Genomic DNA, 18,046 nt, shown 5'->3' with positions numbered 1-18,046 from the left:
TGTTGGGATTTAACTTGATTAACACCCGCACAGAGCATTTCCACCTGCACAGAGCATTTCTTGCTGATTGGCTGTTGGGATTTAACTTGATTAACACCTGCACAGAGCATTTCCATACTGACAGTATGTCTTTATTCAAGTGTTTTGGTAGGTATTTCAAGCTTTTCTGCTCCAGCATTGGAATGCGGGGCATGAACGTTTTTTATTTTATTTTGAAAATCAACAGTTTGCATTATGCAATTAAAAATCCTAACCAATAAAGTAGGGAATAGCTATCCAACTGTTGTTTTAGTTGTATGTTACTTCATATTATAGTTATATCAATGTAATTTCATTGTTTTCCCTTGTGTTTCTCATTCTTTCCCTGCCATGTGGTAAAATGTGGTGAACCCATCGCTGTATTTGCTCCAAAGCAAATATTGGCCTTTCTAGTTCATATACTATTACATAGTCTAGTGCTTCGGAAGTGGTCGTTCAACTTCCGATTCTCAGTGCAAAGTACTGTTGCGTTCTAGAAAGAAACGAGGAAGTTCGTGATGAATTTTAAAAGACATATGGCATTAGCGCTCGGTGCTGAGTACATGTACATGCAGTGCAAATGTAATCCTCATCATCCTGACATCTCACCTGGCTTGCTGATGATCTTGCCCACCACCTCTGATCCCGGGAAGGCCTGGCGGAGTTGCCGGGCCAGGTCCCGGAAGCGTCGCGGGAAACCTCATGCCATACTACCGATGGAAGACAAGCATACGGATTTTAAACAAACAACTATTTGGTTAGAGTTCAGTCGACAGTTCTTTCAAGTATCAATACAACAATGACATGATTAATTGCCCTTCTGTTCACGAAGGATATGACTAGTCTTTAGTTAAAGAACAAGTTCTATGGTTGCGCATCTGACCTGGGGGGTGGGGGTCACATTTAATAGTTATTGATTACTGTTTGTTTAGGGAAGTAGATGTCATGCAAGACACTGCAAGAGCTCAGTATTACCACCGGTCATCCGCTGCAGAATGATTTTTACTAGGAAGGGAGTAGTCCACTTACTTGTAGTCAATACGGACGGACACCGTTGCCGATTTCTTCTTTCCACCCGTAGAAGTCGCCATGTTCGGGGTAGTCATGGCAGCCTAGCCTTGTTTTCCGTGTCTCTTTGTTTTCAAAGTACACACGCCAGACCACACCTCACCGCGCCGGTCACAGGAGAGGGAAAACTTTGTACCAGATGACGTCACATCTGTTCACTGCTGACGGAGCGGAACCCAAAACAATGCAGTCTATTCAAGGACGTTTTTTTTTGCAAACTCATCGTAGTCTATCCTTACTCAGGCGGGGTAGCGAATGTTGGGGAGCGGACTACAGCTAGCAAGGCTGGACTCCAGGCTAAACGATTTGCCCGTGTTATTCTAATGGGATTATGGCTAACGTTTTTCCTGTTTGATAAGTAATAGTTCCGGTATCGATAAACATACATAACAGTACCGCAATACCAAACAACACGATGAAGTTGATGTTATTTATATACCCGGACTTAATGTACATCATGTTGATTTGATTATATGGATGAATTCCACAGGGAACCCCAATACTGATGCGATCGTGCGAAAAAAAAACGTTTGGCAAAATAATAGCTTTCATTATGATATCTACGTGGTCATGAAGGTTGAACAAAAGACACAGAGTATGGGAATAATCTACTCAAATTCATTTCTTTACATTTTCGTCTTTTCTCGTTGAATTTTGTCACTCTACGACATTGGTATCCTTTTCCAATATTTTTTTTGCAACTTACGGTATATATTTGCTCATTTTGCAACTGTTTTGTACGATTTACAGTATGGTTGAAAACTTTTTATTTCGGAAACGGCCAAAAATTCATGCGCGCGCGGATGTCATCCATATAGTCAAATCAACATGGCCTAACCAAAATGAACACGGAGAAACATGTAGGAGCCCGTCATAAAGCATGTGTAGATCTTTCAGTAGAAAAAAAAATATCTACGCCGCAAACACGCGTAAAGAAGGCGGACCCTACATCTGCTTGGAGACTGGTAACCTATGCACGTGTGCAGATACGTTACAAGGTCTATACCCTGAGAGGAGGCCGGGGATGTTAGGGGGGGAAAGAAGTACAGAAAAAGGTATATGATCCTCACCTGCCAGGTGTTTTACATTCGGAAAATAATCTATTAAGCTGTAGTAGTTTAAATGTATTCCTATCTTTATTTGCACCATTTCTGCCAGAGTAGCTCACATGTGTGCCTTGTCACTCATGTCGTAAATGTCAGGACGGAACTCTGTGCGCGAGAACAATTTACGACTTGTGACGGACAGACCATTTCCGCCCACAGCCAGCACCAGGCGGGCTCCCCCGTCCCGTCAACCCCACATCAGTGCGTTTCCGGCGCCGAAGTACCACTGGTCTGTGGTCCATTCCGTCACAGCGTACCGTGGGCCTACTCCTAACAACCACGCCATTTCAAGACCACGTTGCGTTGGCACAACTGCAAATGCTGCCAAGATGTTGAACTGTAGCGAAGAAACGCCACAAGCGGCAGAATATTTGCAACGTAGGTCACCACTTTGTTTTGATGCTTTCGTTGGTTTGTTTTATCTCCTCTCCGGCCCCTGTGACGAAGCCCACACCACTCTGTGTTAGATCTGAAGAATATGTGGTTTGTTAGTAAGAAACCACAATGTTACGATCTCTGGTTTAGAGTTGAGGCACAAGCCATCTAGAGAGGGTTGACGCTAGTCTATTTACCGATGACGCTCTTCAATTTATAACTTCACGTACAATAGCCATCTGTGTAGAGTAAATTGGTCTCGAAGACAGCTTCTCAAACTGCGACAAGCAGTTTTCTCCCTCTAGTCGCCATGTCAGTTTTCCCTGTGTGCAAACTTTCGCCGGGTATTTAACTTCACTGTTACATTTAGTTCTCTGTCGCGACCTTTGGACTGCCGACACCGTGCACACTACACCGGTGTCACTGACATGTGGTGTGACTGTTTGTACGTGCACACTTCACAAATGATAACCCTAGGCCATATGGACAATATATGATCTTCTCTTCTCGAAGCTAATCCTTCTGCGCTTTTTAACAGCTTGGAAAATCAGTCCGACAGTTGAATAGACTGAACCAGTTGAATACACTGTATTATTTGTTCATAATTATAATAATCAGATGTATGTTGAGAATGTTGACGAAAGGTTTATAAATGCCAGTAGCTGCCATGCACAGTTCTTTGATAGGAAAGGATCGACCGATAGGACATAATCATATGTTTTTACCATGGAAGGTGTTTCAACAATTTATTTTGGGGTTACATAGCATAATATACGTTTCATCCCTATGGTTTAAAATAGATCAAAAGGCCTCGTTAAAATGTTGTTGTTATGCCACTCATTCTGACATTTGAAACCTTTTATTGGAAGCAGGATTCCCGATTCACTGGTTGTGAAAATGTGGATTTCAAAAACATGTTTCCTTTCGCAGGCCGTGAGGCTATCACCACAACCAAGGACATTATACGAGTACAGTATTAATGTCCTTGCCACAACTATGGTTGTATTAGAAAAATATGCTGGATCCGCTTGTTGACGTATTCTTGTATAACAAACTTAGGAAGGAATAGACTATCAAGAAAGCAAACGAATGATATGATATGATATGATATGATATGATATGATATGATATGATATGAAAAGACAACAGAACTCTGTCTCATACGTGACATCTGCTAAATCTGGTCCGCACATTACTGTGGCCGCAGCGGGTAGCCTGTGGTATTTTGATTTTTGCCCCTAAGGGTAAACAGATGTTGTATCGAGTTTCTAAATGAGTACTTACGACGTTTGTAGCGTAGCCCCAAAGGTACAATCAGGCCTGGGTACAATGTCTACTGTTGATTATTACTTACTACTGGCACGGCATCTACAGGACACACATCCTGACGCAGGGTGTTTAAATTCCAATCGTTTCCAACTTTACATTTGTTAAGTGCCCAAACATACGAAGGACGAAAACGACAAAATTTGTGCTCAACGAAGGAATTGAATTCAACAGAGAAGGGACTAATTTCAACAGAGAATGTAGAGAATGAGCTAAATTCAACAGCGAAGGGGCTGTGCTCAGCGAACGTACTGTGCTCAGCGAAGGGGCTGTGCTCAGCGAACGCACTGTGCTCAGCGAAGGAGCTGTGTTCAGCGAAGGCGCTGTGCTCAGCGAAGGCGCTCACGGTGTTCAGCGAAGGGGCTGTGTTCAGCGAAGGGGCTGTGCTCAGTGGAAGCACTGTGCTTAGCGAAGGGACTGTGCTCTGAGTGTTGATGCCCTAACATCCCTAATTATAAAAGATATCGCACCATTTTTTCCTTTTCCAATCAGGCTCGACAGTCCTACAATTTATCCGACAGTCCTGCAATTTATGCAACAACCGGATTCAAAATAATAATCATGAACTTTCAAGATGATTGTTATAAAATAGAGGAATGAATGACGACCTTTATTGGGCATTTCGCCACCCTTATAGTATAGGTCACAACAAAACAAGACAAGACGAACAGATACATATACACTAGCCTCCTTCGCAGTCTTGTTGGCAGCCCCTTCGCTGAACACAGCCCCTTCGCTGAACACCGTGAGCGCCTTCGCTGAGCACAGCCCCTTCGCTGAACACAGCGCCTTCGCTGAGCACAGTGCGTTCGCTGAGCACAGCCCCTTCGCTGAACACGGCGCATTCGCAGAACACAGCCCCTTCGCTGAACACCGTGAGCGCCTTCGCTGAGCACAGTGCGTTCGCTGAGCACAGCCCCTTCGCTGAACACAGTACGTTCGCTGAGCACAGCCCCTTCACTGTTGAATTTAGCTCATTCTCTGTTGAAATTAGTCCCTTCTCTGTTGAATTCAATTCCTTCGTTGAGCACAAATTTTGTCGTTTTCGTCCTTCGTACAAACAACATTGCATCGCCCCACATACTGCTGCCGAAGTGTGGGCAAATCACTCTGCTGAGACGAGCACTTTACGGAAGAATTATGGGCTGCTCGCCGACAGTGCTGGGCGTAATTGCTGGGCAGATTTGTAGCCACTTCAAGATAACAATTGACAGTTCCAGTACACATGAGTTCTACTTTAAACACAAACTACCAATCAGCGATTAAGCTTGACTGTGACTGCGTTACCATTTGCATTTACTGACGCCATTCCTGTAGTGTTAGTCTGGAGAGAATTTTCCTCGCAGACGTCATACTAGTATGAAACGCCCCCACCCATGCCAACAGGTGAATTACCTGTGTTGACCGGGCATGTGCACCCTGGGGGGACTTCTGACAGGTGATGAAGTGCCCAGGTAACGCGATGTAATGAGGGTACAGAGGACATTGGGTTAGCGGCGAGACAGAAGGAGAAAAACGGGAAGGAAAAATACAGAATCATCCATCAGTGGCGTTAGATCCAAATGGATGCCGACGGCAGCGGTGAAGCCATTAAGTTTGATTAACAGCGTGTATTTATTTTTCTACCATGGCTCCCCGGGACCACCACTACGTCACGCGCGTTATATCAAGGACATCATTCCGAGCTAAAGTACTGCAGCTGACCCGTTGGCCAGGAACTAGTACATAACCAACAATAAATAGTCTTATATAGACCACAACCATGTCTAAAATGTACATAAGTCTCCACTTCAGTAGCTTGTCCTGTGACTTGTGTTGGGCCTAGAGACGCCCTGGGCATATAGGTTCAATCAAGTCAAGAAAGACAAAAAAGTTGCCATGAAACATAAAAAGTCTTATCCGCCTGGCACAAGCTTTCACGAAATTGTTTAATACCTGTATCTTTGTAAAATTCGATTGTTATTAGCAGAATGAATTACTTAACCTGAATCAATCTTCAATTCCAGAACTGGGGCAGGCAGAAGAAGCTATCATCGTTTCTGCCACGTTCGTGACGTTCTTCACTCTGTTCCTGTTCATGGAGGAGCTGTGTTTCGCCACCAGACGCCTGCCGGGGAGGAACACCAGGAACAGAATCGTCTGGATCCTCGGAACCTACCCGGTAGGATTTTCTATACTGCAATATGATGCGTGCGTTTTATTAGCAGGAGAGGAAACTATGTTACAATGCCAAAAGCTTTTTACTCTGTATGAAGTGACCCAAGACAGTGTGCGTGAATGTTTATCTTCACAGGTCTTCTCCCTGACATCGCTGATGAGTCTCTACATCCCGAGGTCAAACCTGATTGGTGGATTTGCGGCTAACATGTGAGTGCTGGACAACACTTGGCAGAGTGGACAGAGACTCCTGCATTTTGTAGTACATAGCGTTACGTGTTTATAGAAATATTCATGTTTTTGTCAGATTACATCATCCGATTAAGAGTAGCAACACTATAGATGAATGACAGTAGTATTTTCCATGAATTCCTTTTCCAGCTATTTCGCAGTTGCAGTGTATCAGTTCTTCATGCTGATAGTGGACTACTTCGGTGGTGATGAGGAACTGGTGACAACGTTGTCTGGTTTGAAGGTATCCCTCCGCCGCCCACCATGTTGTTGCTGTTGCTGCTGTCTGCCGCAAGTAGACATGACACTGTACGCACGTGTTTTACATCTAAGAAACTTCTTCATTTGTCTCCGTTTTATTATTGTCACTTTCGACATAGCTGTCGACAACAAGACTAGATGTCTTCTACCAAATATATTGGTACCTAACGTCACAATATAGACTAGTTTTGTTTGAGTTTAATGTCTTCAACTGAAGTGCAGCCAATGGTGATGACAGTAAAATGGCACTCCACAGTTATGACATGTGTGACAGGCTGAATAAAAGTTCTAGACGGGAACTATGCGGCTCCAGATGTCTTACTGAGGGACGACTGCGTGTGCAAGATGTCGGTAGCTTGAGGAATGAATCCCCTCTACTATATACTGGCACTCCACAGTTATGTTATCACTCTTAATACGTTGCAAGTCTAATTTTAATTGAGTAGGCCGAAAATTTTAAGCGCTTGTTTCCTTTTGTAATCCAGAGGCACGCTTGGGCGGCTGAAGCTGGCGGTGATGCAGATGGCCATCATGCGGCCCATCCTGTACTTCATCGCGCTGGTCACCTGGAGCGACGGGAAGTACGGCCTGGGACAGATGGTGACAACCTGTTATTCTAATACAGTATCATGTGTCAACATGGGAGCCTTGTTCAATGCCGAGACAACATGTTTCTATATGATGATTACTTATTACCGGGTTATCTCTAGCTTTCTTGCAAATGTCACTAGTATTTCTAACCTTTTGATGGCTATGGATCTTGTTCAGATCTATGACTGGCAAATGAATTAGGGTACAAGGTACAACCCAACACTCGATGTTTTTCGCATATTCACGTACGCCTTTCTCGTCCAGGAGTCCGGACCAAGCGTGAACAACTTCGTGGAGGGGTTGGAAACGATATCTACTCTGTTCGGTATCTACGGGTTCGTGGTGCTACAGCCCTGCGTTACCAAACCTCTCAAGGGGAAGAGCATCTCACTGAAGAACCTGCTTGTTCAGGTAACACACAGCACATTGCAAATGATTACGAACTGCATGAATATGATGAAATTACTGGGCCAGATTCCACCGACCCTCTAAACCTCTATGTACACACGGGGTTATAAACGCAAGGTGGGCGTTGAAACTCGTAACTGTGACATTACCAACGATATACTAGTATCTATACATCACCGAGAACAGGTTTACCTCGACCTTTAAAGTCGCATAGTTATACCGATGAAATGTAGCCCGTGGCACCCTTACCTTTAGTGCTCATTGACAGGTCAAGGAGGTTGTAAGTAAACACGACGATGTGGTTTGACAAGGCTGCTTTCCTGCCACTCTCTTAGTAAAGAGAGAACAATAGTTAAAAGAGCAAACACGTAACGGTAACGCAGGGGTACACTGGCCCAGTCAGCGTTCAGATCCGATGTTTAATTGCCTTTGCAGTCTTAGTTTCTTCAGGACCTGTCAATCAAATCATAATTTAATGGAAAATACTAATGCAGGGGTCAGGAGTACGTTTGGACTGGATTAAAAGGAAAATCCGAAGGAAAATGATGTAAACATTTAAACAAGGCGGGTATATTCTTCAAATGAAATAAAAGGAAAATATTGTTACGGAAACGAGGATTGACAACGCACATTAGATAGTGCCAGGTTCATGTGTGACTGTCGTAGGTCCCCGGGATTCTTCAACGCTACTGTTATAAGCAAGCATAAGTTACAAACATGGTCCCATGGCTAGTCTATCAACTGATCACCTGGATGAACGCTTGTCATTTTCCGCTCGTATCACAGATTGCAGCAGCTCTGGCAGGGATACAGAAAATGCTGCTGAGTTTGTTGGCCTCGTTCCGTGTCATCCCTTGTGGACCTCAGTTCTCAGCCAAGACGCGAGCGGACTGTATGTATTGTTATAGAATTATGTGTGTTTGTGTGTGTGTGTGTGGGGGGGTCGTTAAACCTGAACTATAGCCATGCTGCATGTTTGTGTGAAGCATTTGTAATCAATTGTGACATGTGATTCTTTAATATCTATAATCAATATATATATCTATAATATTCTTTCATCTTAAGGATATTTTGATGAATTGAATTTGAAACCAAGCAATACATTACAATACCATAAATGTTTTGACAGACATCCATAACTGCCTGATCATCCTGGAGATGATGGTCGCGGCTCTGGTGGCCCGGTGGGTGTTCACCAGGAATGACCACGATGTCTTGCTACCGATACCTAGTACGGACACAGACGTGGAGGACCCTATACAACTGGAGGGCAAAGAAAAAGAAAAGTCAGTTTTCGAATTCTCTTGCCTCTAATTACACATGTACTTTCATGTTTCATTACAACTATTTTCTTATTGTGCAAAACAAGAAAAAGCAGATGTCTCTTCAACATGCTTAATCCATCAGATAGTTTGTAATGATTTATTTTGTATTCACCTTTAGACTACAGTCAAAGGCGGAGGAAAGGGCTCATTGTCTCTCATGTGGTGAGAAGAAGACGTCCAAGTCGTCCGGTGATCTCAAACCTAAGGCTGAAGCGAACGGAGGGCCGGGCGGTGTCGCGCATTGGAAGAAGCGCCATCGCCCTGCACCGGCCAGGAGCGAGGGAGACCTCCACTATGTCAAACTTCGTAATGATACAGATCTTTTACAATACAAGGCAGACATACCGTCACTTCCGAACAGTGACGTAAAAACTCAGCATTGCGATTGTTCAGGTGGAGAGAATTCGGAAACAGGACATGATAGTGCAGAGGAGCTGGAGCCACCTGTACATAGCTCTGAGGACTTACGGGCAATTCAAGCGAAGCATGACCTTCCTGATGATGGGGATAGGGAACAGGAAGGGGTGTGGCTCATGACAAACTCTGAAAGAGGACGAGAGAGGAGAAACAGCTCCACAGTATAACACTCATGACTTCCTGCGTGCCTTTGAGAAAACGCTTGGCAAAACTTGCTATTTTTGCATTCGACAAAGATATCGTCAATATCAACGATAATTGAGAGATGAAGTGTAACCCCAAAAACAATCTATGATTTTTTAAAATAATTTGTGAACCTGAGTCGCAGGCTCGGTCACGGTCTTCCTGATGTGTTTTAGTACCGGTACCTTGCGGCTGTTGTACCTTATTGGCTGTGTTTATATGTTTTGTGGTGTATCAATAGGAAAAACATCTTTGAAAACAAAGTGTCGTCGTGCTGTTTCCTGATAGTTGAATTAGAGTTAATATATTAACTATCCATCAACTATGCCTGATGTCTTACTAATTACATTTCAATATCCATGGAAATAATAAGTTTTACAAGTGTTAGGCGCTCAACAAGAGACATCTACAACAATTAGATATAATTATACCGTTTTAGTATTAAGTGGATACATATTCCTGTTACAACACATAACATATAAATAAAGTTAAACTTCTTGATGCAAATGAAGCTTTCCTGATCATAAATACAACCAGTCATATAGTGATGGAAACTGATATCATAAAACAGTGAATGATTTTCTCACTAAATGTAGTGTATCTGTCAGCAATACATGTTTAAGTAGGTTACACATGTATGGCTTCAGAACAGAAATCTGCTTCATAAAACAAACCGCGCTTCCATATGCAGGATAACATAACGAACGTTTTGTCCAGGTTGCCGTTGAGTTTGCCACCTAACCCCTTTTCTTGAGGTACTTTCGAATGCTTGCCAACCGCTCCATGATGCGCTGCATCCTCCGGTGGAAGGCATACAGATCGTCTCGCGTGTACTTCTGCTTTTTACCATCAGGTGTCGCTGTCAGCGCGGCCGGCTGGTCGTCCTGTGTCTCCCTTGTCGTCAGGTACCGGTAGAAGTACAGGAAGCCATCTTGGTTGGAGCATGTGAAATCCTCAGGCAGGATGTCAATCAGCCGCTTGTCCTGTAGGTTGGTGGGGCCGGCACATGCAGGGTGCAGGCGTGGGTTGACAATGTCCACGTGATCCTCTAACCACTCACGCAGGCCGCGCAGGTGGCAGTCACACCGCCAAGGGTTCCTGTCCAGGTCTATGTGGCTGTGGACACAACAAGAAGTTACTGACTATCCTGCGTAGTATTCAGTACATATGCCTCTTGGCACTCTCCTTGGTGCTGAACTGCACTTCCACAGACATGTACATACAAAGCGGTGGCATTTTACACCACGGAATTCCTAATCCCCAGTACACGCGATGTTGTCACCGCTGCATATGTAAGGAGTTGAAAATGACACTTTTTATGTATAATGCTTTTGTAGCCTTTATGATAATATGGTTATGCTAATTCGAGGCTTTGATGATAGGAACATCAAGGACATGTCGTACAGGTGCGAAATGTTGTGTTGTTCCCTTGCTAGACGACTGTGATGACGGTGGTATTCACCAGGCTCTTTTCGGATGCTGCACGGGAGACTAACTACAGGGCTAGCAAGAACACACGCAGGACACAGGCATTGCCGTCACGCACGCACGGGAGACGATGGGCTGGGACAGTCTTCTCTGTAACCCTCTCTCGAGCTGTCTCTGTCTCAGACTGTCTCCTAGACTGTTCTCCCAACCCACAGAACTCCCAGCTTTTATTTTCAAATCCCAGACAAACCACAGATTGCATTGCAGACAGTCGTCTAGCAAGGGAACAACACGACATTTCGCACCTGTACGACATGTCCTTGATGTTCCTATCATCAAAGCCTCGAATTAGCATAACCAGATTATCATAAAGGCTACAAAAGCATTATACATAAAAAGTGTCATTTTCAACCCCTTACACATAGACAAACCAATGTTATGAACTAACGTATGAAACCCTATTCCACAGACTTACATTTCCACAAAGTGTATAGTTAGTGTGTTTATTTGTGACGAAAGACAAGAATTTTACCTTAGGAAAGATATCGCTGAGAACACGGACGGGTTTATGGAGTCTATGCGGTTTTCCCTCAGACTCAAAGTCGCCATGCCTGCCAGGCGAGGAACGTCTATGCTCCGGATTTGGCGCAGCCTGTTTCTTGAGATGGTCACCTGAAAAGCAGCGAAGAAACTGTGTGAATGCATGACAGGCGTATTAGGATGCTTTTGGCAATGATATGATTTTTAATACCAATTGGGTGGATAAGCACATAGATATAGACTGCTCACCTGTGACAATAGCGGGAGTGACTGTAGAGCCCCGGGTATCCTCCTCAACTTGTTGTCAAACAGGGAGATGGCTGTGAGATGGACCAGACCTTCAAAGGCCCGATTGTGGATGGCCCCTATGCGGTTCCTGGCGATATACAGCACCCTCAGCTGTTCTAGTCCCCGGAAGGCACCACCATGGACGTACCGGATGTCGTTCTGGGAGAGGTCCAGAGTCCGGAGCTGCCCCAGTTGTGACAGTGCGTTGGACGGTACATGTTTCAGAGACGTTCTCGAGAGATCCAGGGACAGGAGGTTGCGTAGTCTATTGAAGGCGTCGTGCTCCACCATCTTCATGCAGTTCCCAGAAAGGGACAGGAAGCGGAGGTTTTTCAAATACGGGAATGGTGATTTTGTTAGCTTCCTGATGCTATTCGTACCCAGATAAAGCTCCTGGAGGTGAGAGAGCGGCTTTAGGGCTGAGTGAGGAACTTCTGTAAGGTTGTTCTCTGCCAGCAACAGTGATGTCAGGTTACCTAGATCCCTGAAGGCGTCGTCTGCGAATGTATTGATGTTGTTTCCAGAGAGGTCAAGACGCTTCAAGGAAGGTAAATCCTTCAGGGCATCTGACGGGACAGACGTTAGACGGTTGTTGTTCAGACGTAAGTACTGCAGTCTATCCAGGCCAGTGACCGTGTGTTGGGGAATTTCTGTGATGTGGTTAGCTGAAAGGGAGAGTTCCGTCACAGTTCGTGGTAGTTTATCCGGGAACTCGATGAGACTGCGTCGTATGCAAGTTACTTCCGTATCTTCACATTCACATTTATCAGGACAAATGTTCCCAGTCTTTTCAGCTTCAAGAAGAATCTGCGCGCGCTTGTTTTGCTCATCACTTCCACAAACAAAGTCTTCTTCTAGCAAGGCTCTGATCTTCTTGCCAGTCAGAAAGTCTGGACCGGCACAGATCATATCCTCCACCTCCAGTCCTATACCAAACGTGTACTCCTCCAGCGATCCTCGCACGTGTTTCAGTCCGCAGTCACATTCAAACGGGTTGTTGGAAATGGAGACGGCACTGAGATCCTCCAGTTCGTTGAAGACTTTTCTTCCTAGGGATCTGATCTGATTGGAGTCTAGATGAAGTTCTGTCAGCTTCATCAGGGGAACCAAATCCTCGTTCCTCACCACTTTGATAGAGTTGTTGCGCAAGCTCAAAATCCGAAGACTGGGCAGGTGATGAAACGCTTCCGACGGAACAGATTTTAGAAGATTGTCGTCCATAGTGAGGGACAAGAGTCGGGATATACCGCGGAATGCTTCGGCGTCAATTCTCTCCACCCCATTTCTGCTGAGATCTAAGAAACGCAAGTTGATCATGGGTAGGAATGGCGCTCTCGGGATTCGTTTTATCCCATTCTCGGCTAGGATGAGTGATTCTAAGGCTGTAGCCTGAGCTAGGGTCTTAACGAACTCACCGACATTGGAGATGCATGTCCCACTTATGTCTAATCTCCGCAAGTTGTCAAGGTCGTCAAACGCACGAGCATCGATGACCGTGGTGCAAGATAACCGCAACACCAGGATGCGAAGACGTGACAGCCCATAGAAAGCTCGAGCGGGGATTTCTGGCAGACTCTGTCCGTTGATGACCAATTTTCGGAGTTGTTTGAGCGGCTCGAGCTGTCCCAAAGAGAAGCTTTCAGGGTTGTGCGCGTCCAGTGACAGCTCGCGGAGCTGCAGGAGGGACGTAAATGCATCAGGTGGAATGGAATGGATGGCGTTATTCTCCATAATAAGTTTTTGCAGAGACCGCAAAGACTCCAGGGCCTCCAAAGGGAAGTCCGATAGCCTGTTATCTCTCAATATCAGAGTCCGCAAGTTTTGTAATTTGAAGAAATGCAGTAAGTGAATATTTTCTATTTTGTTTTCTCCAAGGTCAAGAAAGGTCGTGCTCTTCGGGATGTTGTGAGGGACCGCCGTGATCCCCCTGTTGCTGCAGGAGATTTCCGACTCTCGGCAGTGGCACTGATGAGGACACTCGTCCGGGTTACCTTCCTGGTCCTTGCCATTACCGTCATCGTAGTTCTCAAAAGAAGGTGGATTTCTATTTTCTGGGCACGTCAGGTCGTCTGCAGAGACGTCAACCACTGCCTCGCCTGACAGGTTTGTAGGGCTGTCACATGTCACATCTCTCTCAACAGCAGAGCCTGGAGGAAAAGTTCTAATCATTACAAAGACCTGTCTTCATCTAAGCCGCCACCAATGTTTGGGAGGACATGTCCGTGGCAACAGTTAGCGCACACAGGCCTAGATAAGAATGAAGTGACCATCACATCTTATGATAGGACGTTTGGTCTATAAAAGAAGTGTGGTCTCACCTATAGAACTGGGTATTGTGTCGCTGTCGTCCATCCATTCTCTCAGTCCTCGTAACTCACAGTTGCACGCCCACGGGTTTCCTTGCAGGTAGACTTGTCTGAGCAAATGGAAACAAATATTCCGACGTTAAATTAAGCCAATGATATTAAACAACTGGATTTCATAATTTCATGACAAGGTATGACAAGTACATCTAGAACGTTGACTCTGCGATACCTAACCCCTTACTGCAAAATCTTATCAGACTTAGGAGTCATAAAAACATGTGAGAGGGCAAAAATAGGGATTTTTCATGAATCAGGGAGAGGTTGCGAGAAATGTACTCACCTCAACGATGAAATACTTGACAAGACATCTGCGCCCACCGTCTCAATCCTGTTGTAGCTAAGCCCAAGCGTCAAGTCTCCTCTTATTCCTGAGAAGTCACGGCTGTCCAGTTCCCGCAGCTTGTTCCTGCTGAGATCGACGGCTGACAATGTCGGCAGCGTAGCCAATGCCTCCCGAGGCACAAACCTGAGGTTGTTCCGATTCAGCGTTATTGTGTCCAGTCGGGGGAGGTTATGAAAAGCTGCAGAGTCGATGGATGAAATCATGTTCTCGCTGAGATCGAGGCCTCTGAGTTCAGGCATGCCTTTGAACGCTCCCGGCGGAACAGATGTGAGCTGGTTGCCGGACAGATCTAGCTGTTGGAGCCGATTCAGACCTGACAGGCCGGTCGATGGGACGGACCGCAGACATGTACGTTCCAGGTGCAGACGGCGAAGATTTGGCACGTGCAACAAGACGTCCTCCTCCAACGCTTGGAAGCAGTTACCGTTAAGTACCAAAACATGCAAACGAGCAAGTCCAGCCAAGACCTCCCTGCCGAGATTCTTGATGATATTGTAGCTGATGTCTAAAGTATGCAGCTGCCACAAAGGGACAAGGGCTTCACTCGGGACCGAGGACAAATTGTTCTGTGACAGGTCAAGGCGTAACAAATTGGGACATCCCAGAAACGATTGCTGGGGTACATCAGTCAATCGGTTACTTGACAAGCCCAGCGACAACAGTTCACTAAGGTGCTGTAAGGATTCAATCGGAACAGCAGCTAGCTGGTTATTGTTCAGTTCAAGGTTCTGCAGATCCGATAGTCGAAGCAGCATGTCGCTGTTGACTGTAGTTATCAGGTTTCTCGACAGTTCTAGACTAATGGCTCCGTCTGGAATATCACCGGGCACACCTGTAAGCTGCGCGTTGTTACACGAGACTTGGCGGTCTTCACATGAGCAATATACTGGGCAGTGTAGGGGCGTCGGGGGAGGACCAGCGTCTCGTACTCCACACATCAGTGAACTTCTGGGAATCCAACGCAGTTGTCGTCCCTGTAGGTGTGGCGGGGACGAACAAGAAAGATCCTGCTCTACTTTCACCATGGTGGTCTCAATCCATTCTTTGAAGCCCCGCAGGCGACAGTCGCAGTTAAAAAACCCGCTCACGTCCAGCGTCACGAGGCTCGCTAACTCCGAAAACACTTCGGGCGTGACCGTCGTAAAACCGTTAAAGGCCAAATACAGGTGTGCAAGCCTCTGTAGCGCCCGGAAGTCCCATGGATAGAGCGTCTGGATAGCGTTCCGGTTCAGCATCAGGGTGGTTAGGCTGGGTACGTGCTTGAAGGCCTCAGGTACTCTGGTCAGGTTGTTCTCCTGTAGATTCAGAAATTCCAGGCGAGCTAGACCGCGGAACGCGTTAGCGCTGATCGAGCCGATCCTGTTGTGGTTCAGTGTCAGTCCTCTGAGCTTTGGGACGTTAGGGAAAGCGTCGTCTGGCAATGACGTGATCTCATTATGAGCCATGTGGAGACTAGTTAGACGTGGTACGTATTTTAACGCTTCCGACGGAACCCTTGTCAGACATGCGTGTGACAGATCGATGGTGGAAACCCGTGAAAGCCCCTGAAAACCACGCGGTCGTATGTCCTCCAGACAGTTATTCCACAGGGCTAGAAGTCTTAGATAGGACAGTGCTCTAAACGCATCGTTTGGGATGGCGTTGATGCGATTTTCGTTGAGGGCCAGACGTCTCAGCTTTGACAGCGCGGTAAGGGCGTCAACGGGAACCTCTGTCAGTCGGTTGGAACCCAGCGTCAGTTCTCGAAGGTTTCGCTGTGCAGTGAATGCATTTGATGGAATAGTTGCAATTGCATTGCCGTCAAGGTGAAGACGTGACAGCGTGAACAGCCATTTCAGTGCCTCTCTGGGAAACTCGGTCAACCGGTTTTGACTGAGATCTAGCGCCACGAGTGAGGTCAAATTCTCCAAGGAATCGTCACCTAGGCTGGTAATTACGTTATTCCTTAAGTCGAGAATCCTGGTATCGTAAGGAATTCCTGAGGGCACGGTGGTGAGTCCGACAGAATTGCAGTAAACCTTGTGCCCCTCGCACCTGCAGGGGCCAGGGCAGGACTGTGCTGTTTGTAAAGCCAGCAGTAGGCAGACCACAAGGACACTCATGGATACAGGAGGTAGTGAAGTCATCATCGTTGTGTACTTCTTGTCCTATACTGTCCACCTGAAAGAAACGGAAATGTAGATCAACGTTAGCCCATCGTCAGCATCTATCTATAACTATGTAGCACCATTATTGTAGGTTCTGGGATAACTGTATTGATATCAGTACACACCGGTAGATACAACATACAGTGTATCGTGGAAGAGGAAACTCCATCCAGAATGGCTGGGCCAAATTCTTTCGTCGCTCTGTTCTCACTAGATAGCTGAACAGAGTTCAGGGGGGCGTGACATCTACCTCCTTGTTCGTTGATGCATGGTGGGTAATCACACCCTAACGCTTGATGCTATACTTAGATTCGCGTAACAACGGTGGGGTTGTGCGAATCTTGCAATGCATCGATTGACTGTTTTAGATTTATAAAAACTAAAGCGCTATCCGTCATTCCACGACTTTTTCAAATGATCTCCTATTGAAGATTCCTTCTCCGCCTGCACTGGTTGCCGTAACATTTTTCGTTCAACTTCTGACACTTATCAGGTTAAGAGAGTATTTCTGCTGTTGGTGTATCAAACACAACTGCCGACACCCTTGTAATGCAGTCCCTATGGCGACAAATAGACACAAGTAGTGTGAACTGTCCCTTTTTGGATCTCTGCCCAAACCATTCCACAAATTGAAAGCAGCGACGGCTGAAATAGTCAAGTCCAAACCTTCCCATGACCTTTTAAAATCGACATGTTTGTGAATACCACGGTGGACCCTACTGTCCCCTGTGGAGGCCCTGATCACAGCGTGTGTGGGGACCGCACAGCAGGGGATTGTTACTGGTAGTCTGAGCGCCAGCACTTCTGACAGGGGAGAATTCCGCTGACACCGCCGCGGATTGGAAAGGCAGTTGAACTTGCCTGACTGTGAAAACTTGGGAATGTCGCCGGTGGCAGCTGTCTGCACGACAGTGTACCAAGACGTTCATGTTGTCATTAACCACCAGCTTTCAGGGTCACTGCTTTTGGCTCGGAGCGAGGAAATGTTGCTATGGGGTGAGACCCTCTGGGGGGAGACATGTCGGGAAGTTTCTTTACACAAGTCTATCCAAAACACATTACACACATTTAAAGTACAAATGAAAGACCTTCAGTTGTCACTAGTATTTGGGAGGTGTGTGAATTACCACCGGACGAAGAGCACATTGTACGGTGAAAACAGAGTACATCTCATTCAGCAATGTCATTTTAAATCATTGTAGTGTTGTCCTTCCTTTAAAACGTTTTGTCATTTGTATAAAACATACTTAGTTCATGAAAGCTCGAGTCGGCATGCAAGCCGCCTTTCCTTGAACTCATGAGGGAAAAGGTAACGGTCAGACAAAATATATCAACAAGATCTGAAGTTTTGAGTATATAAGTTCTTTGTGCTTTAGCGGGCGCTCGAGTATCTAATTCAGGAACAGAAATGTACATAGACAGAGTAGAAATGTCGCATTACGTGCTGAGGTTAACAACCTGACAACCT

General features: G+C 45.8%; 2 protein-coding genes across 3 annotated transcripts in view; one reads left to right on the top strand and one right to left on the bottom strand.

Moving 5' to 3' along the window:
- Window positions 1–2,323: 2,323 nt before the first annotated feature.
- LOC109479161 (organic solute transporter subunit alpha-like) lies at window positions 2,324–9,611 on the top strand. The gene is made up of 9 exons (XM_019781045.1): window positions 2,324–2,570; window positions 5,900–6,054; window positions 6,187–6,260; window positions 6,432–6,590; window positions 7,028–7,142; window positions 7,398–7,544; window positions 8,328–8,433; window positions 8,671–8,827; window positions 8,985–9,611. The coding sequence occupies exons 1-9, from the start codon at window positions 2,522–2,524 to the stop codon at window positions 9,448–9,450; spliced, it is 1,428 nt and encodes a 475-aa protein (XP_019636604.1). The 5' UTR covers window positions 2,324–2,521; the 3' UTR covers window positions 9,451–9,611.
- A 567-nt stretch (window positions 9,612–10,178) lies between these two features.
- LOC109479142 (slit homolog 2 protein-like) overlaps window positions 10,179–18,046 on the bottom strand; it is a 10,543-nt gene continuing 2,675 nt past the window's right edge. Inside the window, exons 1-6 of one of the 2 annotated variants that reach the window (XM_019781012.1) lie at window positions 16,704–16,772; window positions 14,369–16,591; window positions 14,041–14,138; window positions 11,684–13,869; window positions 11,427–11,566; window positions 10,179–10,582 (exon numbers count right to left, since the gene is read on the bottom strand). In XM_019781012.1, the coding sequence (XP_019636571.1) occupies window positions 10,204–10,582; window positions 11,427–11,566; window positions 11,684–13,869; window positions 14,041–14,138; window positions 14,369–16,560 (4,995 nt within the window). In that variant the 5' untranslated portion in view covers window positions 16,561–16,591; window positions 16,704–16,772 and the 3' untranslated portion in view covers window positions 10,179–10,203. Of the gene's footprint in view, window positions 10,583–11,426; window positions 11,567–11,683; window positions 13,870–14,040; window positions 14,139–14,368; window positions 16,592–16,703; window positions 16,773–18,046 lie in introns of those variants that run through there. The other variant, XM_019781011.1, reaches the window with a different exon arrangement.

This window comes from Branchiostoma belcheri, unplaced genomic scaffold, assembly GCF_001625305.1.
Source record: "Branchiostoma belcheri isolate BF01 breed outbred unplaced genomic scaffold, Haploidv18h27 scaffold47, whole genome shotgun sequence".
Lineage (NCBI taxonomy): Eukaryota > Metazoa > Chordata > Leptocardii > Amphioxiformes > Branchiostomatidae > Branchiostoma > Branchiostoma belcheri.
The sequence above is the reverse complement of the archived record's forward strand: the minus strand, read 5'-3'. Positions and strand labels throughout refer to the sequence as shown.